Consider the following 15,152-nt stretch of genomic DNA (forward strand, 5'->3'; position numbering starts at 1 on the left):
GCAGGGATCCTGACGTCCTCCGGGATCACGCCCTGGGCTGTAGGCGGCGCTAAACCGCTGAGCCACCGGGGCTGCGCGAGAGCATCTATCTTCTGTGAAAGGACCCGGGTGTTGGAACGCAGGAACAGAAGACTAAGTGAGCTATCATTCCAATATTGTGATTATACGATTTGTTAGAAAATAAGAATTTATTTATTTATTAAAGATGTATTTATTTATTTATGATAGACAGAGAGAGAGAGAGAGAGGCAGAGACACAGGAGGAGGGAGAAGCAGGCTCCATGCTGGGAGCCCGACGTGGGACTCAATCCCGGGACTCCAGGATGGGGCCCTGGGCCAAAGGCAGGCGCTAAATCCCTGAGCCACCCAGGGATCCCCAAGAAGAATAATTTAAATATGTAGTATTGCCTTCTCTGTATATCTGTACTAAGCATGTGGTAGGAGTAAGCCTATGCAGCTATCTCTGCATTTACTTGTAGAACCAATTATAGAAATAATTATGAAAGCGAATGCAAATAGGTATTCACTTGGCATAGAAAATTATTTTAGCAATGAAATTCTTGAGTTTCCATAATACCACTGAAATATATACGCGCATATATAATACATACATACCATGTATGTATATGGTATGTATATGGTATGTATACCAAGCACACACACACACACACACACATATACATATATACAAATATATGTTTAAGTGGTCAGAGGGATTCTCCTCTTTTCTAATTTTATCAGCTTTCTTTCTTTTGGCATTTCCTTTTCTTTATTCAAAAACTCCAGCTTTCATTTCAGTCATGAGCAAGTCTAGGAGTTGAGCTAAAGTGGCAGGAGATGAGTGATAGTAATAGGGAGAGAAATCAAGAATGAAAGGGAATTGGTATGACTAAGCCTCACCCATAAACGGCCCCTGCACCAAAGTCCAGAATAGTCTCGTGAGTGTGTGTATGTGTAAAGAAAGAAAGAAAGGATAAACATTAGGTCCAACATTATTAGTACAAACGTGAGATAAACATAAATCAGAGAAATACATTAAGCAAATCTTCAGTGGCCAAAATGAGGGGAAAAAGTGGAGTCACTCATCTTTTGGGTACTCTGGGACACGTAAGAATCTCTGCCAAAAGACTCGGTATTTCAAGGACAAGAGATTGAAGAGCCTAACGTGAAAATCTCTTACGTAGGTCTGGGGGTTGAAGTTAAACTATTGATAAGAACAGAGAAATTCCACAGAAAGAATTTAACCAAACAACCGATTTCTGGTTTCGTACCTTCACATTCAGGGTCCAGAGTTCTCTAGAAAGGCACACCCCCAACAAAAGATTTAGAGAGTCTGAATATAAAGCCTTGCTAAGCAGTTATTCAAATCATACTTATCAAACAAATGAATAAATCTCGAGTGAGAGTCAACAGAAAGCCAAAGAACAAGATTCTCAATAATAACAATAATACTAATGATTAATAATAATAGAGCAGCTATCTCGTAATATCGCAGGGTCACGCCCCCAGCGGAAGGCAGGTGCCAAACCGCCGAGCAACCCGGGCGTCCCATATTCTGTCCATTTTAGAGATGAGAACACTGAGGCCCAGAGAGCGTCAGGAACAGTCCCACCGGCTCCCGCGGCCGCCTCCAGCCTGGCACCGAGCGGACGTCCAGGAAGGGACGCAGCCCCGCCCCGCCCCGCCCCGCCCCGCCCCGCCCCGCCCCGCAGGGGGTGGGACTGCGGCGCCGCGCGTGGTGGGCGGGGCTGCCCGCGGGGGCGGGGCGGGGCCGGGCGAGGCCTGGGGCGTGCGCGCGGCCCGGAGGACCCTCCCGCTGGGCGCCCGGCCGCGCGGCGGCGGCTCGGGAGGGGCGGGGCGGGGCGGGGCGGGGCGGGGCGGGGCGGCCGCGCGGGGGGCCCTGACGTCACCGGGCCCTCGGCCCCGCCCCGCCGCGGCTGCTGCAGCCGAGCCCGCGAGCGAGCACCGCCGCCGCCGCCGCCGCCGCCGCCCGGTCGGGAACGCAGCGCGCGCGGCCATGGCCTCGGGCCCCGCGGGTAAGCGGGTGAGCGGGCGCGGGGCGCGGGGGCGGCGGGAGGGCGGCCCGTGCCCCCGCCCCCAGCGCTCGGCTGACCCGCCGTCCCCCCGTCTCGTCCCACAGAGGCGGACACGCGGCAGAGGCTGCTGCGCACTGTCAAGAAGGAGGTAGGTGCCGGGGGTGGGGTGGCCGGGGGCGCGACCCTGCGGAGGGAGCCGCCGGAGCTCCCCCGGGGGAAGGGTCTCCAAAGGGGTGGGGGCCCGTGGCAGCGGGGCGGCCACCTGAGCTGTGGGGCTCACCTGGTAGGACTGGAGGCGGGTGAGTTGGGGGTGGGGGCCTCAGGTACGGGGTCGATGCTTGGCTGCTGTGTGTAGGGGCGGACGCAGCGGGAGGGCCGCCCCCGATGGGGCACACCCGGGCGTGTCTGGGTAGGACCCCCTCTTGTGGAGGAGCAGGTGGGTGGGTCTCATTAAGGGGAGGCAAGCACCTGGGGGCTGACTGGACTTACTGGGAGGTGAGGGGCTGGGTAGGGCTGCAGAAGGAGGACCAGACTTCGGGAAAAGGGAACGGTTCACTTTGGGTAACACCCCCCATCTCCCCTTCCCCACAAGTCTCAGTCCTTAGAGCCGCCCCCAGGAGCTTGGGGACTCCCTCCCCGAAAGTCCCTGGTCATTGGGTTGCACCATCTGTGGGCCTGTGCCAGGGCGTCTTGGCAGGCGAGTTCCCCTCGCCCACCCCTGCCCACCCCTGCCCACCCCCCCACCCCCGACACGCAGTAGGGTGCGAATCAGGCAGGGTTCACCTGCCCCTCCGCCCCCTTCACTCTCCTTGGGGCCAGCTGGGAGCCCAGTCTAGCCTTTAGCGAATAGCCCTCGACTTCCCGGAGAGGGGCGAACCTGCAGTGGTGGGTTCCTGGGGAGCATGTAGATGCCCGGACTGTGTGTGGAGCACGCTCACTCCTGTGTGGGCGCCGACATGTGCTGTGAGTGTGTGTCTGAGGCTGTCTGTGCATCTGCCTGGAGGTAACCAAGTGTGTCTCCGTATTGCGTGTACATGTGTCTGTGTGTGGATCTGTTTTTGTGAGTATGGTGTGTGACCGTGTGATGCGTAAGTCTCTGCGTGCGTGAGTGAGGCTGCGACCAGGTATGTGTGACTGTATGTGTGTGTGCTGCCCTCCTTATGCTGCCTCACATCCCTCACCTGGGACCCGATCGCTGTTGAGCGGCATCACCTCTGTACCTTGAGTCCTCAGCCCGAGATCACAGATGGCTGTAGACCTTGGGGCTGGCCTGATTGCGTGTGTGTGTGTGTGTGTGTGTGTACGCATGCGTGTGCACACACGAGGAGGGTGTCAGCCTGGTGTCAGCACTGAGCACCCAGAAGCCCCTCCCTGCATGGTGGCAGTCAGCCATCAAAGACAGCCTGGAAGAGGGGACCTGTGGCTGCCCCTCCCTCCTCAGAAAGCATGGGCGCATGTTGTGCGTTGGTCTCTGTGTGGCATGTCTCGTGTTGTTCAAAGAATCAGCTCTAGAGCTAGTTGTATATTCTGGCATTTCTGAATAAGGATCCGTAATGAGGGATGTGGAGTTCCTCAGAAAGGCCCAGAACTTTTCAGTTTGGCCCTCTTAGAGGCATTGTGGGACCTGAAGAAAGCTCTATCTAGATAGACCATCTTTCCAACAAAACCTGCACACCTGCAATTTTCTGATGACTGAGTTGGTGGAGGGTGTCTTATAGAAACTCTCTCAAAAGCCTTCAGGTTAAAAGCCTGTAGTCTCTTTGTTCATTGTTTAAACCTAGATGTAATTTGTACTCCCCGGAGATTGTCACATGGAATGGCTGTGTTTTCTTTTCTTTTGAAGCGTTTAGTTATTATTCATGAGAGACACACAGAGAGAAGCAGAGGCACAGGCAGAGGGAGAAGCAGGCTCCCTGTGCAGAGCCTGACGCAGGACTCGATCCCAGGACCCCGGGATCAAGCCCTGAGCCAAAGGCAGACACTCAGCCACTGAGCCACCCAGGCATCCCTGGAATGGCTGTTTCTCAGGAAATGGCTTGCTGGTTCAATGGAAGGGGTCTACAGGTAGAAGAGCCTGGGAGCAAGGCGTCAGGGAGGGCAGTGCCTCTCGGTATCTGCTTCTGGGCAGGGCTTCAGCTGGGCCTCTGGCCTGGTTCTGCCAGGAGCTCCCTTGGTGCCCTGGACAAGTCCTTTCCTCTCTCAAGGACTCAGTTTCCACAGCTGGAGAAAGAGGCATTGGTGCAATGCTCCTGGAGGTCCTACCCATGTCAGTCTAGTTTGGAATATCGGCAAGCTGTGGAGGACACGTTGCCTCCAGTGACCAGAGTTGTCAGCTTGCATCCTCTGTCCTGGGAGCAGCCGAGTTTGGGGCTTAGAATGAGCTTTCTGCCTGGCCTAAGGCTGAGGCCATCACTTGATCAGAGGGACCCCTTGGCATCCTGCTTGGTGCCTGAAGGGGTCAGGGACAGAACCTCGCAAGTTTGGGCAAAGGTCCTTGACCCTGGATCTGCAGTCAGAAGGCAGGTTTATAGCCACAAGTTGGTGGCTGATTCTAAATTCTGCATTTCTCAGGGCACATCATTTCAGTAATCAGAGTTTCCATAGAGTGGGTACTATTCTGTGCCATATCCTGTGTACACGGTGACTTTATGAGGTGACTGAGGCTGCCCCCATTTCATGGACAAGGAAACCAAGCCTGGAGACGAGGTGTGGATTGCTCAAGAGAACACAGCCAAGAAGGTGCAAAGCCGGGGACTTAACCCCCCAGATCTGTCTGACATCAGAGCCAGGCTCTTACCTCTATATCCTAAACGTGCTCATCCGTGTCTCCACGGCACCACAGTCTCAGCTGTGGATGGAATGATTTCCATCTTACAGAGGTGAAAAATGGCCCAGACGGGATAAGTGATTTCTCAAGGGCACAGAAGCAGTCAAGGGAAGACAAGTTCAAGTCTTCTATGAACCCCTTGTTCAGCATGGGTGCCCCTAAGGGCGTGGCGATGAGTCCATGCCCCACCAAAGCAGACCTCCTCTCTCCTTGCCTTCCTCTGCCCACCTCTTGGGAGAGCATCTTGTCCCAGTATCAGAGAGCCAGTCTTCAATGGAATGGTGGAGGCAAACTCTTTGCCTAGAAATCTGGGAGTCAAGTCTGCTCTTCCTTCTCTTCATCTTTTGGGTTCAGAGAAGTCACATCCCTGCCTGTCACAGCCTCATCCAAAGGTACCTCCCGTCATTCTTCCTGGAAAGGGTGGCTTAACAGTCAGTTTCTTTCGACAAGGTTTGCAAGCTTGGGCTGAGCCACAGAAGCCAGAAAAGCCAGCAGCGGCTATGGGGCTGGAAGCTCTGTCCTGTGCTGACTCTGGGAGCCAGTAGGACTCAGAACCATGAAGCAGGTCAAGAAGGAGCATTGGGCTCACCCAGAGCTGGGTTCAAATTCTGACATGTTTATTTACTGAAGGGTGTCTGTGTGCCAGACACAGGACTGGGCTCTGCGGATGCAGCAGTGAATAAGAGAAGTCCTGCCCTCATAGGGCTGACATTCCCATTTTGGTACACAGATCCTGATAGACATTCTGAGTGTAATTCAGAGGATTATGATAGCCTTTGCACCAAGGTATGAAGGAGAGGTACTCGGCACCACAAGAACATACAACAAGGTTAAGGTGGCCCAGGAAGGCGCCCTGGAGGAAGTGATGTTAAGAAGATACGTGAAGGATGAGCACACCTTTAAGATGAAGGCAGGAGGTGGGAAGACAGAGGGGAACCATTCCTGGCAGAGGGAACTGCATATACAAAGACTTTGTGGCTGGAGGGAGCACGGTGAACTTGAGTGATGAGAGGACTCTGAAGTGGCTGGAGGACAGAGAGGAAGGAGCATGGTGCCAAATGCAGAGGGGCAGAGCAGGAGGTCCTATCCTAAAAGCACAGGGAAAAAGGATGGGGAGGACAGGAGCTAGGTGGAGGAAGAGGGCGGAGCTAAACTTGATGGCTTGTAATTGCACAGCCTTAGTGGGGCATGTGTCTGTATCTTCACAAGGGTTTGAGTTTCAGTTTATTCCCAGTGAGGATGAAGATCACTTGTCAGGATAAGCGTTGTGAAAACACCCACCACATTAGCCTGAGCTGCCTCTGGGCAGGCATCTTATTTTTTCTGTCTCCCCAGTGTCGCCCAGGAGATAGGGTGGCCTGGGTGAGATTTCCTGCAGTTAAACCCAATCAGCTCTATTCTGGCTCCACCCTGGCTCGCTTTGCCCTCCCCTCCTTTCTCCTCCCAGCCTCCAACCCTTAATTTTGTTTTGGTTCCCAGAGTGGCAGCTGCGGGGACTGGCTTCTTGTTGCCATGACGACTGCCATTAAAGGAGCCAGCCACTTGAGCCAGGTTGATAACGGAAGCCAAGTGACTAACTGCCTTGTTTTCTTGCCTTGGGCTAGGCCTGGGAGGCCTCTTAATTGGAAGAGACAAAAGCAGGTGCTTGAGGGCAGGAGGACAGACCCCCGGGGGAAGGAGGCAGGGGGATGAGGCCAGTGCTGGAGAGGAGGCTCTTGTGGACCTCTGCAAACTGGAGCTGGTATGAGAGCTGCCATGGGGAGCCCTTGCCACAGCGGCTGAGCTGGGCGCGTTTGGGGAGCTGTGCCTTCCAGCCTTGGGACAGGGTAGGGGTGTGACGGGATGGTGGAGGAGGGTTTCACATCCTAAGAAGATTGGAGGAAGTGAGAGAATCAACTGATGTTTCTACTGAGAGCCCTGTGGTGCTTCCACTTGGATCTACTTCTTCTCAATAAAAGAGGGGCAACAGTTTTGCCCCCCAGGTGAGGTTGCTGGACAACGTATAGGTCATCGAGTTAAATTCGAATTCCAGATAAACAGAAGTAAAGTGCCTAGTGCTAAATCTGGCAGCCCTAGCCCAGGGGACATTTGGTAATGTCTGGAGCCATTTCTCGTCAAAAACGAGGGTGTGACTGACATCTAGTGGGTAGAGTCCAGAGATGCTGCTCAACCTCCTGCGATGCAGAGGACAGCCCCCCTCCCCACCCCCACCCCCACCAAGAAGTGTCAGCCCAGACTGGCACTGTGGTTGAGACGGAGAAACCTCTGTGCTGGAAAACTCCTTCACTTCTTCATGACGGCCCAAGGAGGGAGGGTACTTGTCTCCTTCGCTCCATAAAGGAGGAGCTGGAGGCACAGAGGGGTTAAGCAGCTCACTTTAAGGTCACACAGCCAGTCTGTGGAGAAGCCAGGATTCAAATCCTGCTTTGTCAGCTCTGAAGGGTGGCCTCACAGAGGTCCAGCAGAGTCCCTGGAGACATGGCTTGAGGTCAGGTGTATGTAGGGGAAGAGATGGGGCAGCAAAGGCCCGCTAGATGCACCCTGCTCGGGGCTTTGCTCCATTAGACAGCAGGGAGCTGTAGAAAATTTATGAGCAAGGAGGGTCTTGTTTGGACTTGGACTTCAGAAAGTATCAGCTGGTAACAGGGTCCAAGATGGAGCTTTTTGCCACTTCTTAGAAGAAAGCTTCCTCCTTTCTTTCCTGCCTCCTTCCTTCCTTTCCTTCCTTTCTTCTTTCCTTCCTCTCTATCCCACCTCCTCTCCCTCCTTCCATTCCTGACGTTTTTTGCTGCCTCCTTTCTTCCAGGAATATTTATTGAACATCAACTATGTACCAGGTGCAGCTCTAGGAACTGTAGAAAAGGTGCAAAGCGGCATCCCTGCTCACATGCTCTCATGAAGCATAGGATCTAGTTGGGGGACAGATAGATAAACAATAAATATATGCAGGCACCCCTTGGAGATATCGTGGGTTCAGTTCCAAGCCACCAGAAGAAAGCAAATATTGTGATAAGTCAAGTCAAAGGAATTTTTTGGTTTCCCAGTGCATGTAAAAGTTGTGTTTACACTATAATGTAGTCTATTAAGTATGCGAAAGAATTATGTCTAAAGAAAATAATATAATTATTATTATATCTTTAATAATATAATCATCTTAATCTAGAAATGCTGTGTTATGTCACATATTACAATTATATTAATTTTATCTTTATTTTATTGTACATATTGTATACATGTTTTAAGGGGAGTGGGAGGTGAAGGCTTCCAAAAAAAACCATTTTACTGCTAAAAAAAATGCTGACCATCATGAGTTTTCATAATCACTGATCACAGATCACTATGACAAACATAATAATAATGAGAAGTTTTGAAATATTGTTAGAATTACCAAAGTGTGACACAGAATCAGGAAGTGAGCAAATGCTATTGGGAAAATGGTGCTAATACAGACTTGCTTGATGCAAGATGGCCACAAACCTTCAATTTGTAAAAAGAAAAAAAGAAAAGAAAAACAAAAGTAGTGTCTGAAAGTACAAGAAAGCAAAGTATGCCTGTATTAGAAGTCACAAATGCTGTGAGGAAAATAAAGCTAGAAAGTGGGTGGAGAGTATCTGGGTAGCTCAGTGTTTGAGCATCTGCCTTTGGCTCAGATCGTGATTGCGGGTTCTGGGATCAAGTCCTGTATCAGGCTTCCCGCAGGGAGCCTGCTTCTCCCCCTGCCTATGTCTCTGCCTCTCTCTGTGTGTCTCTCCTGAATAAATAAATAGAAATCTTAAAAGAAAAGAACGAAAAGAAAAAGAAAGTGAGTGGAGCGGAATGGGCAGTGCTTTCCAGAGGAGGTGGTCAGGCATGGCCTCTGATACTATGACATTTGAGCAGAGACCTAAAGGGAAGGAGGGAACCCTGCTGACCTCTGCAGGAAAGGTGTTCCTGCCAGAGGGAACAGCATAGACAAAGGCCCTGAGTCAGGAACGATGAATAGCAAAGAGGTCAAGGAGCCTGGAGTGGAGTGAACAGAAGGGAGGAGGAGACAGGTCAGAGAGGGAGCAGGAGGCCATTCCTGCAGGGTCTTGTGGCCCCCCCGGAAATGAGACGGGACCCGTGGGAGAATTTTGAACAAGGGGAGAAGCATGAATTCATCCACGTTGCCGACTGCTCTGGCCACAGCCGAGCAATAAATGCAGGGCACAAATCGGGGGCACAGAGTCTTTAGGCAAGAGAAGAAACTTCGCTGTTCTCTTCTGAGCTTTCAATTCTTAGGCTAGAAACCACAGCGCCTTACTCTGCCCCACTCCCCCACTGGCCAAATAGGGGTTCCAGAAATACTTGCCAGTCAAGTAGATGCAGGAATACTGGGTGTGGATATTTTGGGGTTCTCTGATGCTTATAGGGTTGACTCAGATCAGTTCACGTGTGTCGTGTTTTCAGGCTTAAGCTGGCAGAAATTCTCCTCGTGAATAATGCAGCCACATCCGTGCGGTGTGTTTTGATGCTTTTTTCAGGTCTCTGGCAATGCGGCTTCCGGGAGCTTCTGCTAGCGCAGGGCCTGGGCTTCAGCATCCTGGTTTGATGTGAGGAGGGTGGCAGGTGGGGCCTAGCTTTCCGGCTGGGTTATGTCTCCTGTGCGGTCTGGCTGGGTCTTCCCTGCAGTAACCTCATGAAGGGCTCCGGGAAATGGTAGTGTAGCATTTGTTGCTGTTCGGCAGGTAGGAAAGGGCATTTGTGCACCCCAGTGGGACACCCCACTTGCTGGCTGCAGACCCCAGGATGGGAAGTGAGGACACCAAAGTCCTTGTCCCAGCGCTGCCCCTAACCACCTGTGGCCGCCTGCAGTTTCCTTCTGCCTATGCCATTCTGCTTTCCAAGTGGACGCAGTTGGACAGCTCCAGGATTCTAAGAACCTCAAACCATCAGATTTGGCCAGCATCCCTCCCCGAGAGCCAGGTCTCTCGCATTTTCTCAACAAGGAATTTGCCAAGTCTGTATTTAAGACCTATTAAAACTCGGTCACTGATAAGACCATCTGGGAATCTTCGTTCTGGTCAGGAAAAGCAAAGGCTCAACTAAAGGCATTCTAACAGGGTAAAGATTTTTTTATTTCTTAAACAGTATTTACTGAGCATCTTATGGTGATGGCCTCATTTAATTGTTATGAAGCCACACAAAGTGGATAAAACACTGTCCCTTAAAGGTAAGGATAGCGACACACGGGAATGGGAAATAAGTCACCAAAGGTCACCGACAGTGTCAGTGGTACAGCTTGGATTCTGGCTCTGGAACCGGGCTCCGCATCACTCCGGAGCTGAAACCAATGACCTATCACATATGGTGATGAGCTCCTCTGAGCACGTGGAGTTGGCAAAAGGTCCAGGCTTTGGAATCGGACAGCCTTGTGTTCCAAGTTTGAGTCCTGCCATTTAGTGGATGCTTGGACCTTTCCAGCTTTGGTGTCCTCGTGCATCAGGTGGCGAGGGTATCCTGTACCGCGCAGCACTGCTGCGATGCTATCACTGCCAGGTATTCACCAGTATTTATGAAGGGACCAGGCAGAGTGCTTGGCTTACCCATTTAAGAGCAAGATAGAAATCAGTCGCAGAAGGACATTGTGCTGCCCTGTCTGGTCAGTCACATGAACTTGTAGATGTTCTCAGTGTAGGATCTTGCTCTCTTTGGGTAAGCCCCAGGCTGGGGGTGCTGCTGCCACAGGAGCAGTGCCGCAGACTGGGAAGAGGGTATTTGTTGGGGTCCAAAGGAACGAGCCCTTGAGAGGGGGTGGGGAAGGCTGAGTCTTGCCTGGCTGCCTCAACATCCTGAGGTGGGCAGTTGGATCTTCCCTCTGGGTCTGCTTATTCATTGGCCTCGTGGCAATAATCCCTCAGCTGAAGAAATTCTGACGCCCTAGTGAGCTTGCGGGTCTTGTCACTTAGCCACCGCGAGGCCCTGGATGAGCAGCTAAGTGCTGAAGGCCAGGGGGAGGCAGTGTACTTTTCCTTGAGTAGTAGAGGAAGACAAGAAATAAATAGATTTTTGTGCTTTTTCATTGGACAAACTTGAAAGAACTCAGTTTTGTAAAGGACAATAACCGTTCCTTTGGCAGTGAGTCTCCTACTTAAAAATCAGAGGATGGAAGCCTCAAGACTTGAGACTTGATGATACCTGGGACCTTGACTAGATTCTCCTTTAATTTTTATTATTTAGTAAATTACGTCTAATTAGTTAGAATTATAGCAACTATCATGCATTTCTTTCCTTCTTTTTGAGAACTAGACATCTTTACAACCACCATTTATTAAATGCTGCTCTAATTTGCTTTGTTTGATCTCATTTAGTGCACAAAGTGAGCTTCCTATAGAGCAGGTACAAATAGCAACTCTTCTTTACTGATGAGAGAAACTGAAGCTCAGGGAGGTTAAGAAACTGGACCAAGGTCACACAACTGAGAAGTAACACGGCACGGTATTTTAGCCGGCTCCACCCATTTCAATTTGGACGATAACTTGCTAACAAAGCCAGCTCGAACAACGAATAAATATATGAAGATCAAGCCAAGAGGGAAAGAGAGCCTTAAGAAATCGACGTTGTGGTTTCAGGGGTTTGGGAAGTTTGGAGTGAGGCCAGCTTCAGGTACAGCTCTATCCAGGGGTTCCAATGATGTCATCAGGACCCTCTGTGTTTTCTGGTCTCTGCACTGATTTTCTCTGTGCTAGCTTTCTGCTTTGCTGGTCTCTGTGGGGAGGGAGAATGTTGCCCAGCTCTCAGGTTACAACCTGCCAGCTTGGCATCAGCAGACAGAGAGCTTCGCCTTCCCCCCCCCAACCCCCCTGCTGTGGTTCTCCTGGAAGATTCAGGATTAGGTTTCATTGGACCTCCGCCCCAGTCACATATGGCTTTTGCGCCAATCACTCTGGGACTCATTGCTTAGATCTGTCAAGCTGGAGGGATGCTGTGGGGTCAGCCCAGTGAGAGGGAGGGAGGGGACCCAGAGGAAGTCCAGGTGACATGACCAGGCAGGGACATGGGAACGAACTAGGCAGACAAGACACAGATGCCTGCCTGGGCAGGGTGAGGGCCCCAGCATCTGGAGCTCAGCCCCGCGGTGCGGAAGTGACCTCCTGGGTGCTAGGTGTCTGTGGGATCTAGGGGCCTGGGCAACCCTGAAGTTATGCAGACACTTTGTACTTGTTGTAGGGAGAGAGTATCCTCAGTACGTCTCTGAGGTCCACAACCCCAAAACCCAAATGCGGTTCAGAACCGCTCAGCAAGATGCTGGAATTTGAAGATGAATACAGTTTCCCCGATCTCGGCTTGCTCAGAAATGAAATGCTCCCTAGTTTGTAACCCAGTGAGCCCTCCAAAAACAACCACCCCTAACAACAATCATAATTAGCATTTACCGGGCACCTACTGTGTTCCAGACCTGCACCATCCAATTGGAGCCACTAGTGTTACATGTTTATATTTAAAGGAAGTAAAACTCAAATAAAAAAATCCTGTTGCTCAGTTGTCCCAAGTTTCAAGTAGCCGCATGTGGCTAGGGATCCCGTTTTGGACATTTTAGGCACAGAGCATTTTCCAGAAAGTTCTGTTGTGTCCTAGACATTGTGCTAAGTGCTCTACATCCATGAACATATTTCAGTCTTAAAACAGCTCAGAGGGGTAGGTCCTATTTATTATCCCTTTTTATAGAGGGGAGTAAATTGAAGCACGAAGGAAGTGAAGTGACTTACCCAAGGCCACACAGCTGGTGAGGGAGCAGAGCCAGGGTACTCACCCAGCCCTTGGATGTGATGCTTGGCTGCTTTTCCTCCCAGTGTAGGCTAGAGGTGGCTAATGTGTTTTCTGGCTCACCCTGTGCTGTTTGAAGCAACCATCTGGAATTCGTGTTCTTATCTCCTGTAGCTGCCCAGACCCCCAGAGAGAATTGAGGCCGCTCCAGCGTCTGTGCGTGCCTTCCTGATCCACAAGGCCCGTGGGTCTGAGGAAGTGGGGCGTGTTGCCAGGGGAGCCGCCTCACACAGCAGCAGAGCACCCAGGAGAGGGCTGGCCGGTCTCCAGGGCGTGGGCTGGGAATGTGAGACACGCAGGCTGTTTTCTCCGGGAATGGAGGGGCGGGGGATTGACTGTCTTCACAGTTCCATCATCTCCCTGAGTGGCTGTGTGCGGGAGGTGTAGCTGGGGGGACCTTTTTGCCAAAATGCCCCCAGGTGAATGCCCCAGAACCAGGCCCTTGCGTGACCTTCTCGTCAGGGGGTGTCTGAGCACCTGTGCAGGGCACCTGTGTGAGGGAAACCCAATCTCAGCGCCCAGAACGCCCTGCTTCCAGGTCAGGGCAGGTTGGCCAGTCCCTATACTCTGAGGGAACGATGCGTGGTGCCTATTTATAGCATCCCAGAAAAGGGTTAACTGGGGCTGTCCTAGCAGCAGCCCACTGAGAAACAGGCTTTTGCTTCCCTTGTAAGGCCCACAGCCATGTTTAGGGCAGGTGCTAAGAGGGAAGACTTTGCTAGCACTAGGACTCTGAAGATCCAGGTGCCATGGCTTCATCACCTATGTCCCCGCCCCCCCGCTCTCTCCCACAGGCACAGATGGGGCTGCAGAAGGACCGTCCTGTGTCTCTGCTTTCATTATCCATCTGTGTGGATGTGGAGGGCAGGGTGGAAGTGTGTGGGTGGGAGGGTGGGGCAGGGCTGTTCTGGAACCGTGTATGAGAGAGAGCAAGAGTCCAGGAGAGGAAGCTTTGATCCGTTCACCAGCGGCTACTGGGCTCTCGCTGTGTGCCAGACGCCTTCAGACCCCTTCTCTGAGAAGGCCCCAGCCCTGTGCAGGCTGCGATGGGCTGAGGGCAGGGAGGAACCCATCTGGAAGGAGGCCCTTTGCCTATGTGCCGGAGCGTTGGGATCCCTGCTGACATCCTACAGTAGCAGCAGAGCACAGACAAGATATTTCCTTTTTTACTTTCTTCTTTTTTAATAATAGACTTTATTTTTTATAGCACGTTTAGGTTCACAATGAAACTGAACAGAAAGTACTGAGATTTCCTATACATCTCTTTATCTGCCCTAAAAATCCTCTGCGCTCTGCTGTTCATCCCTTTCTGCCCCCAACCCCTGGCAACCACTGATCTTTTTGCCGTCTCCATGGTGTTGCTCTTTCCAGAATGTCCTGCAGCTGCATTTGGACAGCATGTAGCCTTTTCAGATTCTTTGGTTTCAGTAATACGTGTTTCAGGTTGAAGGTTTCCCTCTTGCTACCATGATTCTCCATTGGAGACCTATGTGCAGAGGGGAGAGGGAGCTGGGTGGTACTGGGCACACCTGGGGAGGTCAGTGGTGAAAAGGTTTGGCAGGGCAGAGGTGGACCTGGCTGGTGCTGCAGGGCCAGGACTTCAGGAGCAGGGAGTTGGCCACCTGGGACTCCGAAGCTGGAGATGATTCAGATCCCAGCCTCTTCACGGACCAGATGGTCTCCATCCCTCCTAGCTCAGCTGCCTCATTGGGAAAATAGAGTAGTAGCAATGGCACCCACATGGCATGCTTGTTATGAATCTTTGGGGCTCATGGATGTGAAGCACCCACGTAGCTTGTGGGATGCACCAGTACGTATTGAATGAATAAATGAACCTACTGTGTGCCAGGCTCAGTGCAGGGCAGATGGTCGTGGGTTCGAGTCCCCACTCTGCCACTCAAAAGCCATGTGCACGGGTAGCCCCGGTGGCGCAGCGGTTTAGCGCCGCCTGCAGCCCAGGGCATGATCCTGGAGACCCGGGATCGAGTCCCACATCAGGCTCTCTGTGTGGTGCCTGCTTCTCCCTCTGCCTGTGTCTCTGCCTCACTCTCTCTCTCTCTCTCTGTCTCTATGAATAAATAAAATAAAATCTTTAAAAAATAAAATAAAAAAATAAACTTAAAAAAAAAAAGCCATGTGCAAAAAAAAAAAAAACAAAACAAACAAAAAAAGCCATGTGCTCTTGGGCAAGTATTTGACCTCACCAAGACTCAGTTTCCTCATCTGTAAAAATATGCACCCACACCCATCTCACCTAATTACCCTGAGGATTCAATAAAATAATGCCCCAAGCATGGTGCCAGGCTCAGCGAACACCTCATAAATAAGTGTGTAAAGCACTTACTGTGCGGCTACCACTGTGTTAAATGCTTTTGATGTATTATCTTATGCCTGTGAGGCAAATACAGATACCCATTTTACTGATGGGAAAGATTTGCCCAAGATTCTGTGCAAGAGCTGGGGTTTGAATTCTGGAAGTTTGACTCTAGAGCCCAGTGCTCATA

General features: G+C 51.5%; 1 protein-coding gene across 3 annotated transcripts in view; it reads left to right on the forward strand.

Annotated features, from left to right (window-relative positions):
• Positions 1–1,932: 1,932 nt before the first annotated feature.
• The window catches only part of LOC140594297 (small G protein signaling modulator 1-like), an 81,557-nt gene continuing 68,337 nt past the window's right edge, over positions 1,933–15,152 (forward strand). For all 3 annotated transcript variants that reach the window (XM_072725232.1, XM_072725231.1, XM_072725234.1), the window contains exons 1-2: positions 1,933–2,036; positions 2,141–2,184. In XM_072725232.1, the coding sequence (XP_072581333.1) occupies positions 2,018–2,036; positions 2,141–2,184 (63 nt within the window). In that variant the 5' untranslated portion in view covers positions 1,933–2,017. The remainder of the gene's footprint in view (positions 2,037–2,140; positions 2,185–15,152) is intronic.

This window comes from Vulpes vulpes, chromosome 10 (assembly GCF_048418805.1).
Source record: "Vulpes vulpes isolate BD-2025 chromosome 10, VulVul3, whole genome shotgun sequence".
In the NCBI taxonomy this organism is placed as follows: Eukaryota; Metazoa; Chordata; class Mammalia; order Carnivora; family Canidae; genus Vulpes; species Vulpes vulpes.